This window comes from Labeo rohita, chromosome 20 (assembly GCF_022985175.1).
Source record: "Labeo rohita strain BAU-BD-2019 chromosome 20, IGBB_LRoh.1.0, whole genome shotgun sequence".
NCBI lineage: Eukaryota > Metazoa > Chordata > Actinopteri > Cypriniformes > Cyprinidae > Labeo > Labeo rohita.
Genome location: NC_066888.1, coordinates 27736827 through 27749671, shown reverse-complemented (window position 1 = coordinate 27749671; position 12845 = coordinate 27736827). Strand labels below are relative to the sequence as shown.

The 12845-nt window shown below is 39.4% G+C and overlaps 2 protein-coding genes across 3 annotated transcripts; both read left to right on the top strand.

The window, feature by feature from the left end:
- Window positions 1–3029: 3029 nt before the first annotated feature.
- Window positions 3030–4238, top strand: ttc32 (tetratricopeptide repeat domain 32). Of its 2 annotated transcripts, none has more exons than XM_051139261.1 (3): window positions 3030–3184; window positions 3348–3514; window positions 3819–4238. In XM_051139261.1, exons 1-3 carry the CDS (start codon window positions 3069–3071, stop codon window positions 3944–3946), a joined length of 411 nt encoding a protein of 136 aa, XP_050995218.1. In that variant the 5' UTR covers window positions 3030–3068; the 3' UTR covers window positions 3947–4238. The 2 variants fall into 2 exon arrangements, with proteins under 2 accessions (XP_050995218.1, XP_050995219.1); XM_051139262.1 differs by having other exon boundaries at window positions 3745–4238.
- Window positions 4239–4695: 457 nt separating this feature from the next.
- Window positions 4696–11278, top strand: zpax1 (zona pellucida protein AX 1). The gene is made up of 21 exons (XM_051139235.1): window positions 4696–4856; window positions 4946–5076; window positions 5155–5250; window positions 5336–5460; window positions 5541–5684; window positions 5762–5866; window positions 5943–6107; window positions 6177–6273; window positions 6485–6702; window positions 6773–6926; window positions 7094–7302; window positions 7374–7491; window positions 7587–7786; window positions 7855–7969; window positions 8053–8222; window positions 8293–8405; window positions 8491–8621; window positions 10327–10516; window positions 10733–10871; window positions 10941–11043; window positions 11158–11278. The coding sequence occupies exons 1-21, from the start codon at window positions 4834–4836 to the stop codon at window positions 11232–11234; spliced, it is 2823 nt and encodes a 940-aa protein (XP_050995192.1). The 5' UTR covers window positions 4696–4833; the 3' UTR covers window positions 11235–11278.
- Window positions 11279–12845: the final 1567 nt, after the last annotated feature.

Sequence of the window (12845 nt, the reverse complement as noted above, 5' to 3'; positions counted from 1 at the left end):
GAGATCTGGGTGAAGGTGCACAAGGCACCACTGGTGCATTTCAAACTGCTCATCTCTTAAAAACCGTTTCTATGATTGAAATGTGAGACATCCACACCTCTTTTGAAGTACAATGTGGACAATATTTCTGCTGTCTGAACCTTGACTGGTGCACTTCGGTGGTCATAAATTATCCGTGTTCCCTTCAAAGCATTCCCTGTGTAGCCTACGCATATTCCTCCGAAACCATCTATTCTGTCAAAGACTGGGCAAAAAACAGGTCTGGTAAATATTTTCACATCCTCACCTCACAGGTAAGCATGGAGCTGAGAAATTCCCAAGCAAATCACAAGAGTTAAAAAGGTTAGGTATGTCCATCATAAAAATGTTATGCTGAACGACAGTGCATATAGACATACCCAGGGCTGAACTTCTGTGCACAGTTGGTTTTTGTGATTGTGAGGACATGGGGAAAAACATTAGACATGACAGGAACATTTGCACATATATTACAACATTAGTTGTAATATCATAGTATATCATAGTATCATAGTATATCAGCCTACCATGGTATTAGCATCTGATACCTCGGTTCTGTCAGGCTATTGTTATGAAAGGTCAGTCTAAACCTAGCATGAGCAAGATAGAAATAGTAACTGTTATTTTACATGTATACAGTGAGAATGTATTTTATTTATTAACATATTGCTAACCCTGGTGAAAAAAACAGCATATGCTGGTAGGTATGTTTTGATGCTGGAATGCTGGTTAGGTAGGTTTTGATGCTGGTTTAAGCCAATAGGGTCTGGTCTGGTCTCTAATCATTCGGGGCTCGAGCCCCGAAAGTTTTTACTCCAGCCCCGAATGTTTTTTGTATGGCCTTATGATTTACACGGAATTTGTCAAAGTTGAATGAATTAATCAAAAGTTGGTCATTAAGCTTAAATCAAGTCGCGATATGGACTAGTATCTGTAAATATTATGCCGCAAAAGAATATTTAAATATGAATCCTGCATGTTCTGCTTGTCGTTTTATGAATGAACGGCGCGCATGCGAGGTTTCGTTTTCTACACATGTAATATTGACGCGTGCAGTGATTTCAGCGTCTGCCGTTTCATAACGGACATAAAGGACATACGTACATTAACAACATCTCCAGAACTGCTCTGAGAGTCACTTCATGAGCATTTCACTGTTTCATTCGAGAAAAACAAGCGTCAAATATACACACAGACATTTAAAGGTATTCACGGCAACCCGTCAAAGTAAAAGTTAGGTTTAACTTTATTAATCATTTAGTATAATGTACGTGCCTACTACTACTACTACTACTACTACTACTACTACTATTAATTAATAAAAAAATATTTTAAAAAAATCACACAATATTTCTTCCATGTTTTACATTGTAATAGTAAATCACCTTTATTTGCCAAAAATAAAATATAATTTTCATTAAAAGATCAATTAAATCAATATTTTATACCTTCATTTAATAACCAGAAAAATACACAATACAGAATTCCATAAGGCTATTGTAAAAATAAATAAAAGTTGTTTTTAAACATTCAAATAAACAGACATGCTAAAACATATTTGGTAACAATAAAACATAAAGTGAGAAAAAATAAAACATTTCACATTTCCTAAACATATAATTTTTCTTAACTTTTGATAAATTGACGGTAAATTGTATAAGATTCATGGTTTTAATTAATTACACATGATTAATTACATTTTGATTAATACAACTAAATGTAACCATTAAAACGAAGACCACAAAAATGAAAACAGAAAACAGAATTTGAAAAAAGTAAAATAAAACAGAATTTGAGGAAAAAATAGGGCCCAGTTTTTGCATGCAACTATATATTTGTTACAGTTATAAATATTTTTATTATAGTTATAAATAATTTTATTTGTCTAACATATTTTGTAATGTTATAATTTTGTTATAATACTTTGATATGTTTGCTATTTGCAGTGATTACTATTTACTATTGTTAATAGTGTGACAAGGTCTTTAACCCCCGGTTTAATGCCCCCGGACCCACAAGGATCCAGGTTCAACCACTTGTGTCTAACAAAATCTTATGTGAGCATGATGTGAGCTCCCACCCACTACCTATAGCCCCTGATGTTTTGGCACCAGCCCCGGATGTTTTAAAATCCTAGAAACACCCCTGGTGGCCACGGCTTTACGGGTCTTGTTTTTATCTCCTACAGTTGACTTGCAGGACCCTGTACGTTATGCTATTAAATTAGTTTTAATCGTTTAACGACCACAGCGTCTTGTCTCCACTGGCAACAGGCACGATTTGTGTGCATTTCAAGTGAGGTTGCAGGTAGCTGAGAGTGCAAATTGTGATTGCGAGTGACATTGTAATTTAGTTATTTGTTCTTGTCTTCACCACCTGGCTACTGTGGTAAAATGTTGTGAGATTCAATTAAAAAACAAAAATAAATAAATAAAGTAAAAATAAAATCGACTGCAAGTGACGTCACTTCCGGAAGTGCAGTCGTCTGAGAGTGCAGGTGTCTGAGAGTGCAGGTGCATGCCTGCAGCCAGACCCTTCTCGTTTAAGCTGGTCCTTTGCTGGTTTTTGCTGGTCATGTTGCTGGTCAAGGACCAGCATGAACCAGCAAAGGACCGCATAAACCAGCAAAGGACCAGCTTAAACCAGCATCAAAACATACCTACCAGCATATGCTGTTTTTTTCACTAGGGAAACTATATGAAAAAAAAAATGCTAGGTCAGTAGCCTAACCAAAATGTTTTGGGGGATTTTATATGTTTAACCTTGACATATAAGCATACCATCTAACTTGTTTAATGTGGTGCTCTGAACGTTTACTCAACTTTAACTTTTTGGTCGTTAAATGGTAGTTTTGAGCGCTATTATTACACTCCAGCTCAGAAGGGGACGCTCGCATACCGCCAGTGCATACAAACATCAGCAATCGATCTCAGTCTCATGAATATTAATTAGGTTCAGTGACTGGACGTTCCAGGGAAACGTTGAATAACGTCAGCACGCTCTAATAAATATTCATGACCTGATTTCTGTCAGTAGCGCGTCTCATTCTTATGGAGGACAACACGCTTAAGATCCTGCAAAAAGCACATGACGAGTTTAACAGTAAGAATTATGAACGAGCGGAGGAATTGTACACACAATTCATCGAGTCCAGCACCAAATCCAGGTATTAACGGCTATTTAAACAAAATGAATCAAGGGAGCACTAGTAAACATTAGCTCACTGCATGGAAACTTTCAAGTACAGGCATGAAAGCTTATAATAGCTTGCCATTTAATTAGCTGATGAATTAAGATCACAATAACAATGCGATTTTATGTTTATCTAGAGATTGTAATGCTCATGATTTGGCTGTTGCCTATAATAATCGAGGACAGGTGAAGTATCTGAGGGTGGATTTCTATGAAGCCATGGATGACTATACCTGTGCCATACAGATCAACAGCCAGTTTGAAGTGCCACTTTATAACAGAGGATTGATACGTTACAGATTAGGTAGGTACAAGTTTACTCATTAAATATGGGCTTGAGTTGCTTTAGATGTAGCGTTAGTTTTTAACTCTCCCTCATGCATCCCACCTCAACTGTGGAAGAACTTTCATAACTCTGCTTAGGACAACGTGAGATTGTTTAAGACACTGGTCAGGCTGGGAGACTAGTTAGCCTAGCTAAAACCAGCTCAGACCAACCAATTATGTAAAATCTTTATTTTTGTCTTTCTCCAGAACATGCTTTCTGCCGCTCTATTGTGTTCCACAGAGGGGTGCTGTTTGATATCGTGATGTTTTTTTCTCCTAAGGCTTTTTCATGGAAGCTGAAATTGACTTTCGGAGAGTCCTGGAACTGAATCCTGATTTTAAAGATGCTAAAGAAAGTTTGAAGCAGACACTCCTGGACAGTGAAGAAAAACTGAAGAGAGGCTACTGAGGAGTCATTGAATTTTACATTTTTAATGTAAAATTGAACTGTTGATTCAACAATAAGTGTTATTGTCATGGACAATTTAAAAGCATATGATTTTAAATAACATTCAACATGTAATGTTTCTATATTATGTAGACTGATGTTAATTTTTTTTTTTTAAACAAAATCTGCTAATAGTCCTTCAAACTTTGTCAGGATCTGAATAAAATGCATGACAGTGTGCCTTTCAGAATTTCTCAATCACAGTGGTGCAATAATTATGTATATATTTTTTGAATAAAGACATTCTTTAAAATGTGTGTTTTGCCTTTGTTTATGCTGTGTAAATTTACTGAAATAAATTTTGTTGAATTTAAAAAGACCTGTCCAGAATATGCCTGGGGCATGTTTGACTTGCAAATGAAATAAGAAATCAAAAATTATATTTTAGATTTTGCACTAACTTTATGTAGATTCAAAATAAATTACAGTGTGGGTTATATTCTCAAATTATATTAAATACCACTAAAGAAAACTTAATCACTGCTATTATTCACACCCTGCGTTAAATTATAAATCTTCAATAAATAAATAATATCAGTATTCATCATTGCTTATACCGTTTCTAGAAATACTATGTTTTTATTGAAATGATCATTGCCTGCACTCAGCCTTTATTGTAAAAACATTCTTCTAAATCTAAATAATGCAGCATTATAGTTAACTCATGACACCTGCTCTTTAGTTGATGACTAGCATCACCTGTGCACAGGAGGTGGTTTCTTTATACATTTCCTTTCAGAAAACTTAATGCATATTATTTGGAGCTTGTGAGCTTGAAGGCTATAAGTTGTGGTGGTTTCTGTAAATCTTAACCGCCTGAACACATAGAGGCCTGTTTTTGAGCAAGGATGAAATGGCTCCTCGGGATTTGGTAAGTTAGCATCTATGTTTAGAGTCTTTTTAGGTTTTTATAAAAGCATTGTAATGTTCTTTGTTAACATTTGTTTGATTCTCTTTCAGTACTTTATGGCTGTTGATGGTTGCGGTTTTGGCACAGAGGAATTTCAATGTTGTATCTTCACAGAAGAATTTCAATGTTTTATTGCCACAGAAAAATTTAAATGTGGTACCAGCAAAGAATGTCAACCAACGTATGTTTTGTGTATGCATGTGTGCTCATTTAGCTGTTCAGATTTTCCCCGGTTCACACAAATTCCTTTGTCTTTCAGGAACAGGCCTGGAAACTGAATGTCTGGGAAGTCATATGAGGCTTACCGTAGATAAATCTCTAGCTTTTGGAAGTCAGGTTGAATTTGATGCTGTCAGTAAGTTGCTGCAATGAATTATATTCCTAAACAAGATGATTGTAAATTGCATGCATGTCTTAACCTTGTGCTTCTTCCTTTACAGATGGCTCCCAAATTCAGCCTTTAACTCCAAGCCTGGCTGCTAAATGTGGCTTTAGTATAGAGTCTGATCCTTGGGGTAATTATAAAGTCTTTGCATCCCTCCTCAACTGTTTTGCAGGGAATGAGGTAATTGGTTCTCTTTGGCCTTGAAACAATAAAAACAGCAGCCTGCTGTATTTCACTTCAATAGCTCTTTTAACATTTAGGATGATGCCATGTTTGACATTGAAATGCGTGTCCGAGTACGTGGTGTCCGCAAAGCGGAGCAAGATGTCTTTCAGGTGGAGAAGACCTGTAATTACGACCAGTGGGCCCCCCGTGAAATTCTTTGCGATCGGAATTATATGGAGGTAAACTCTTGGCTCGCTTATGCCAGGAAACATCAAGCAGTAGTGCTATTGAGATATCCAGCAATGGTTCCTTTTAGGTTTCCGTTAACCGATTGCCGGGGGAAATTACAGCCTTGCGTAGACGGCCTAAGATGACAGAAGCACAAAAGTTTGATGACCAGTGGACCGATACGGTTACTGAGGTATGGAGGTTCAGTTCTTGTTTTGAGTCCCTTTGGCACATGCTGCTTGATCAAACATGCACTCCCCAACTTCCAGGCTATTACCTCCAAATACAACATCTGGAGGATGGTGTTTTTCACACCTAAACAAAAAGCCATGGTGCTGGAGGATGCCCTAAAAACAGGATATGGGGTAACAACAACCAAGTCTCGACTGGTGCTACGAAGTGGTTATGACATGCCAGAGACCTATGTGGAAAACGTAAGTGTGGCAACTGTGGAGCTTCAGTTTAGGGGTTTTCTTGAGCTAACGTTATACCTGCTGTAACAGGTAAATGGAGTGCCAATGAAGATCATTAGGGTGACCACCTACTTCAAGAAACAGTGGTCCGTAACCATGTTGGATACTGTTGCTGCATGTCCAACTGGTATGTGTGACTACGCCAGTGTTTTTTGACCCAATGTTTGTAAGGTTCTTTACTTCCTGTCCTGGGAAAGGTGCCTTGTTTTCTGCTGCGTTTAGTTCTAATTTAATGCATCTGAATCGCTTGAACAACCAGGTGTGTTGGAATTAAACACTGCAGGTAGGTGGATATCCAAGACTAGGATTGAGAAACCTTGGTCTTTTGATTCTTTCAGGTGGGCTTTCTTTTACGGATGAAATGATCACCTGGTTCTTCCCTCGATTTAATCCACTCATGGGTTCTCCCGAGAGCACTATTCTTGGGATGTTCATGGGAATAGATGGAAAGAGGATCGATTCAGCACAAATGACCGCTAGAGGCTATGTCTTGACCATAGTAGACAATCAGATTGTAATGAAAATACCAATCGGTGGACCCGATGGCTACTACAAGGTTTGTTTGCATGCTTTCATTTGATAGCTTTAGCTTAAGACTTAAAGCTAATGTTTATATCTTGTTGTAGAGCCATGTTGTAAGTAACCAGTACCACATCAGATACACCATTGAGGCAATGCTGGAGTTAATGTGGAGTGAGGGCGGCATGGATGCTACTAGATACAAAGTCCTCTTCCCCATCAAGACTCCTCTTATGCCTAGACCACCGCAACTTGTTGACTGTAAGTGTTTTCCTTCCAAACAAGCCCTTCCCCATATTCTGTTTAGCAAATATTTTAGTTCTCATACAGATTGCAGTTCAATTTGGTGTTGCTAGTGTAGCAGATGTGCTTGTATAAATTTTATTATTATTATTTTTTTTAACTTTTAACTTCTTGCCCCTTTGTAGTCACTGATGTGGACCAACGGATGTTTGATGTGCTCTTGGGTACTTTCCTTTTTGATGTCGAGTTGGTGAACATCACCTTTTCCGGCGGAGTCCTTACTGTGGCAGAGGCCAACCAGAGGGGCTTCAACATACAGGAACAGCGCTTTCAAAATGGCTCCAAGGCGTTTCGACTTCAAGTTCCCTTCTCTGATCTTTTTGTTGTTAAAACAGTGAGTGTCATGTAATTAACGGAGCCATTTTTAAATTGCTGCTTCTGATCTGCTGCTTTTATTTATTGCAGCAAGTTGATCTACTTGTTACGGTTTATACTCTTCCCCTCATCTACGGTTTTGTGATCCTCCCTGAATACACTCCATTCTCCTATGTTGCATCTGTTGCTGTAACTCTTCAAGATGTCAGTAAGTGTTGACATTGATGCCTGAATTGGCACAATGCCCTTCTCGCCAATACCAATGGGTTTAACGTCATTCCCAATTAATCATTTTCCGTCCAGTTCTCCCAACTGTGGGTGGATCCTGTGACGATGAGAAGTTCCACATCACCATTTCATTTGGAAGTCTGGGTAAGACCTTTAACATAATGCTGGGTACGCGAGACCTGACTCCTGACCGGAGCGCAAAGTATGGCGCAAACGAGAATGCCACTCACATGAGTTTCGCTGTGCCTTTCCTGGCATCTGATGTTGCCTTTGAGGTATGGCTTCCCTTTGTTGCCTCTCTTGTTACATGTTGCTGTGTCTCAAATGTCTCTCTACTTTTCAGCTGATGTACCCATCATCCTTGAGGGCACGTCTTGATGTGGTGTTATGGGAGCCCATCAACACATGGACTTTAAGTGACTTTTCCCTGGCTTGCAATTTTCCCATGACCTTGACTGGTATGTTCTTTTGCAGTGTGTTCTTATGAGTTGTCAAAGCTAGCCTTTAATGCACCATGTGTTTTTGGCATGACCTTTTCCAGAGTGTTTCAGCAATGGCTCCATGTCAGCCCTTGCCGTGAAGGTAGAATCTGTGCCCCAGCTTGTCCCTCGTCAGCTTACCCTGAGAGACCCCTCTTGCAGACCCAAATTCAGCAATGACCGTTTTGCTTACTTCTCATTTGACGCAAACAGTTGTGGAACCACTAGAACGGTATGGAGGTATGATTTACTAGTACTTGTGTTACTAGTACTTGTCCCTTATGCTCCCATCTCTCCCTCAGTTCTATGATGGCATTATGATGTACCAGAATGAAATTGCTCTGGGTAACGGGTTACCAGTTTACCAGCCGATTAAAAAAGGAGTACCCACTAGTCCTCCTGATCCAGAGTATCGGTGAGATGGAATTCATTGCTCTGTGTGTATCATGCCTGCTAATTGATTTCTTTCGAGACTTAGTGTGCTCTTTCTCATTTGTTAGAGTGACCATGTCCTGCTTTTACACTCTAAATGATACCCAGACGATTGCATTCTTCACAAAGCCGCGGGAAAGTGAACCTTTGCCAGAGACTGGTTTTGGGGAGCTGCAAGTTGTACTAAGACTTGCTTGGGGTATGGTAGAATTCTGCAGTAACATGAAGACTATTCCCAATGCTATTGGCTCAAATAAGGGTGCTACAATTACTACTTAAATCAACTCTGTAGTAGGTAATGCAATGATTTCCAAAGGTTAAAAATGGCATTTTAGCCCATCCATCTCGAGCAGGGATGGGCAACTCTGGTCCTTGAGGTGCAGCAGGAGCACAGATTAGATGGCTCCAACCTTGATACCGACACTTTCTAGTAATCTTCAAGACCACGCTTTTTTTGAGATGCATTGGCATTGCACAGACCGATCAGCGTATGACAAAGTACCACGAGCGACTGGAAAGTAGACGACTCTTTATGCTTTTGAATTGCCCTCTTGGTACTTTGCCCTACACCGATCAGTCTTAAAAAAAAAAAAAAAAAAAAAAAAAAAAAACTCTTGATTGGCTTGTTCAGGTGTTTAACTGGGTTGGAACTAAACTTCATAGCAGGAGGTGTCCAGACTCTGTCTTGAAGGACATTGGTCCTCCAGAGTTTGGATTCAACTTGTCAACACATCTCCCTGGAAGTTTCTGGTATGTCTAGTAGGACCTTGATTAGCTGTTCAGGTGTGCTTAATTGGGACTGGAGCTAAACCCTAGAGCAGGGGTTACCACACTCTGTCCTGGAGGGCCGGTACAGAGTTTAGCTCCAACCTTAATTAAATGTGCCTGAACCAGCTAATCAAGGTCTTAATAGGTATGCTTAAAATTTCCAGGCAGGTGTGTTGAGGCAAGTTGGAACTAAACTCTGCAGGACACCGGCCCTCCAGGATCAAGTTTGGTGACTCCTGCTCTACAGCAGGGGTGTCCAATCTTGCTCCTGGTGGGCCGGTGTCCTGCAAAGTTTAGCTCCAACTTGCCTCAACACACCTACCTGGAAGTAAGACCTTGATTAGCTGTTCAGGTGTGCTTAATTGGGACTTGAGCTAAATTCTACAACAGGGGTGTCCAGTCCTGCTCCTGAAAGGCCACTGTCCTGTAGAGCAGGGGTGTCAAAACTCAATCCTGGAGGGCCACTGTCCTGCCGAGTTTAGCTCCAACTTGCCTCAACATGCCTACCTGAAACTTTGTTCATGTGTGCTTAATTGGGATTGGGCTCAACTCTACAGCAGGTGTATCCAGTCCTGCTCCTAAAAGGGAAATGTCCTGTAGTGTTTATCTCCAACCCCAATTAAGTACTCCTTGAAGTGTTGAGGCAAGTTGGAGCTAAACTCTGCAGGGCAGTGGCCCTCCTGGACTGAGTTTGGACACCCCTGCTCTACAGGACAGTGGCCCTCCAGGAGCAGGACAACAAGAAAGCGGCTGTCCAAGACCAGAGCTGCCCAGTGATTTGGTCACAAGTGGTCAAGTGAGGCAGTTTATTTTTAACTATCTGTAACCAGAAGAGTTTAAAACCCTTGATAGCCCAGCCGTTCATGATGGATCACCAAGTCATTTGGCTGTTTTCTTAGATGTGTCAGGATTGGTTAGCTCAAGAACTACCACAATGCCACTTGAACTGTGGTTTGAACACGTGTTGAACTACTTGCTTTTATTTATTTATTTATTTTTAAAAACTGTCCATTTGTTATCAGATCACCTGAAATTAATATTGGAAATTATAGGGTGTCTTAGACTACATTTACAAAATGGCAGGGATACTTCAGATAAATGTTCATGAAGAACCCCCCTCTTTTTCTTCTACCCAGATGAATCTTATAATAATTACTACATAGAGGGGGATTATCCAGTTGTACAGTACTTGAGAAGTCCTCTGTTCTTTGAGGTGGTGCTACTTCAGTCCACAGATCCTCAGATAGAGCTAGTCTTGGAGAACTGTTGGGCTACTCTGAAACAAGACCGGAACTCTACTCCGAGATGGGACTTGATTGTAGATGGGTAATCTTTCTTTCTTTCTTTCTTTCTTTCTTTCTTTCTTTCTTTCTTTCTTTCTTTCTTTTATTTATTTCTTTTATTTATCAATCCATCCATCCCTCTCCATTGTGCTTGCCTTTTAAAAGTCCTGTGTTTGGCAATTTTTAAGTAATTTAAATGTGTCCAAAGGACACATTGCCAGAAAGCGTCATAAATCCAGTTTGTCTCTGATTTCTACAGCTGTGTGAATCTGGGTGACCGTTACGAGACCATTTTCCACCCTGTCCAACCTGAAGCTGTTCTGTACCCTTCTCACATGAAGCGCTTTGAAATCAAGATGTTTACTTTTGTGCAGAATGAGGTCATTCTTCAAGATCAGGTATATTAATTTTATTTGGTGCATGATTTGTGCACTACACGGTGTCGTTGAGACTTCTTTTCTCCCCAGATCTTTGTGCACTGTGATGCTGTGCTTTGCGATATTAATCAGAATGATGGAATCTGCAGGAGACTCTGTCCATCTCCCATTCCTTTAAAAACTGGAAAGAAAGGTACTCGCACCATGAAATCAGCAGTGTCCTTTAATTTGCAGTCTAAATGCAAATGACTGTTTAATATACAGATATTATATTAATCCATATTCTCTCCTCTATTCCCATGACCAGTGCGACGAGACACTAGTGATGTCCAGTTTCAGAGAGCAAAGCTGTCATCAGGAAAAATACTGCTTTCAAGCTCTTAGTATGGTTTTGGTGCTCAGTCTTAATAAAGTCTCCTTCAAAAAGCCTTTTATCTTGGCGTGTCTTGCAGTTTGTCATCTTTAGCCTAATGTGTGATTGTGAAGTATTTCTGTAACCTGCCTGATTAAACCAAGAATGAATGCCATTAGTGCTAATTGTTTACCTATACCTACTACTTTGTATATTACATTGGTTTCAGAACTGTCACCACCCGTTCAGTTTTCTGTATATCCTCTGTGATGCAGTTTCTCAGATCTGACATCAGTGAATTAAAACATTCTGTACCACCAAATTTGAATTCAGAATTGTCTTATAGTATACGCTTGCCCCTGAACAGTAGTTCAAGAAATTTTGTAGCGTATACATGTTTGATTTAATTGATCATGTTGAATGAGGTGAAGTCACTGCTTTAGGTTCATTTTCAGGGCTAATACTGCTTTCTGAACCTGCAGTGTAAGTCTGCTTATAAGCTACAGTTGAGGACTTGAACAGCCTCAACAAAAGCTGTGTGGCAAACTAGAGTGGGAATGATTAGTTTTTCTTTTTTTTTCTTTTTTTTGTTGTCAAATGGATAAGTTGTTAAATCAACAGCAATCAGTTTTTCAAAAGTTTAAATGAATTTAGATGCTATTTTGAGTTTTGCACATTATGAATATTATAGGCTATAATTTGACAAACTGAAGTAACTTTGTGGTCTTGGAGTTAAAATGATCATGGCTGCCATACCTAAGTGTAATAAACCTAAGTGCTCAAAAGTGGCCACTTCAAAGGGCCCTTCTGAATTAAGATTTCTGAAGGTTACAGCTGAGAGACGTTTGCTCCCATGATTCCTTGCACTGGTTTAATTCTGGCATCACAGTAAGTGGGATGTCGCCCTCTGAAGGGCTCTTCTAAATGACTGATGTTTGCCACCCTAAATAATAAAACAAAATACTACATGGTATTAAGAAATAATGAAATATTCTCAGTTATTTTTTCTTTGTCATATTTTCCTGTTAGGTCACACTGAATATTTTGACTTGCATTTTGGTATGCAAGTTTAATCTTTATGAATAACCCCCCTTATACATAGATGCATTGTTATGTTATGTTAGAATAGAAAAGGGTCCTGTCCAAACTGTTGCTTTACAATTAGAAGCACACAATTCCCTGGAATATCATTATATGCTTAAACAAAGATTTGTACTCTAGTAGTCAAACCTGTTTATTACAATACTTTTGACAATATAGTGTATATTCTGTATGTCAGTGCAGTATATTAAGTGTTATTTTTAACCTTTTTGTCCTCTGCAGGTGGGCTTGCTGCTCTTGGACTGATGGCACTGTGTGGCAATGTGTGGAGTTTCATGTAATACTTGCCAAAGGAAGCAAAAGACAGTTCTGCTCTTAAAACAGGTACAAATACGTGGGGAAAAGCTCATGAACTTGCATTTATGGACTGTTAGTGGTTGGCAGGGCAGCATGGGGAATACCGGCCCTGTCAGTCAAGGGGTGGCTTGGAAAAGCAGCAGTGATTTTGGCAGGCGGAGTAGCACCTGTGAAAAGAGTGATGAAAAGCACTAACGACACACTAGGAACCCATCAAGCTGAGTTGTTAAATATCAAAATATGAC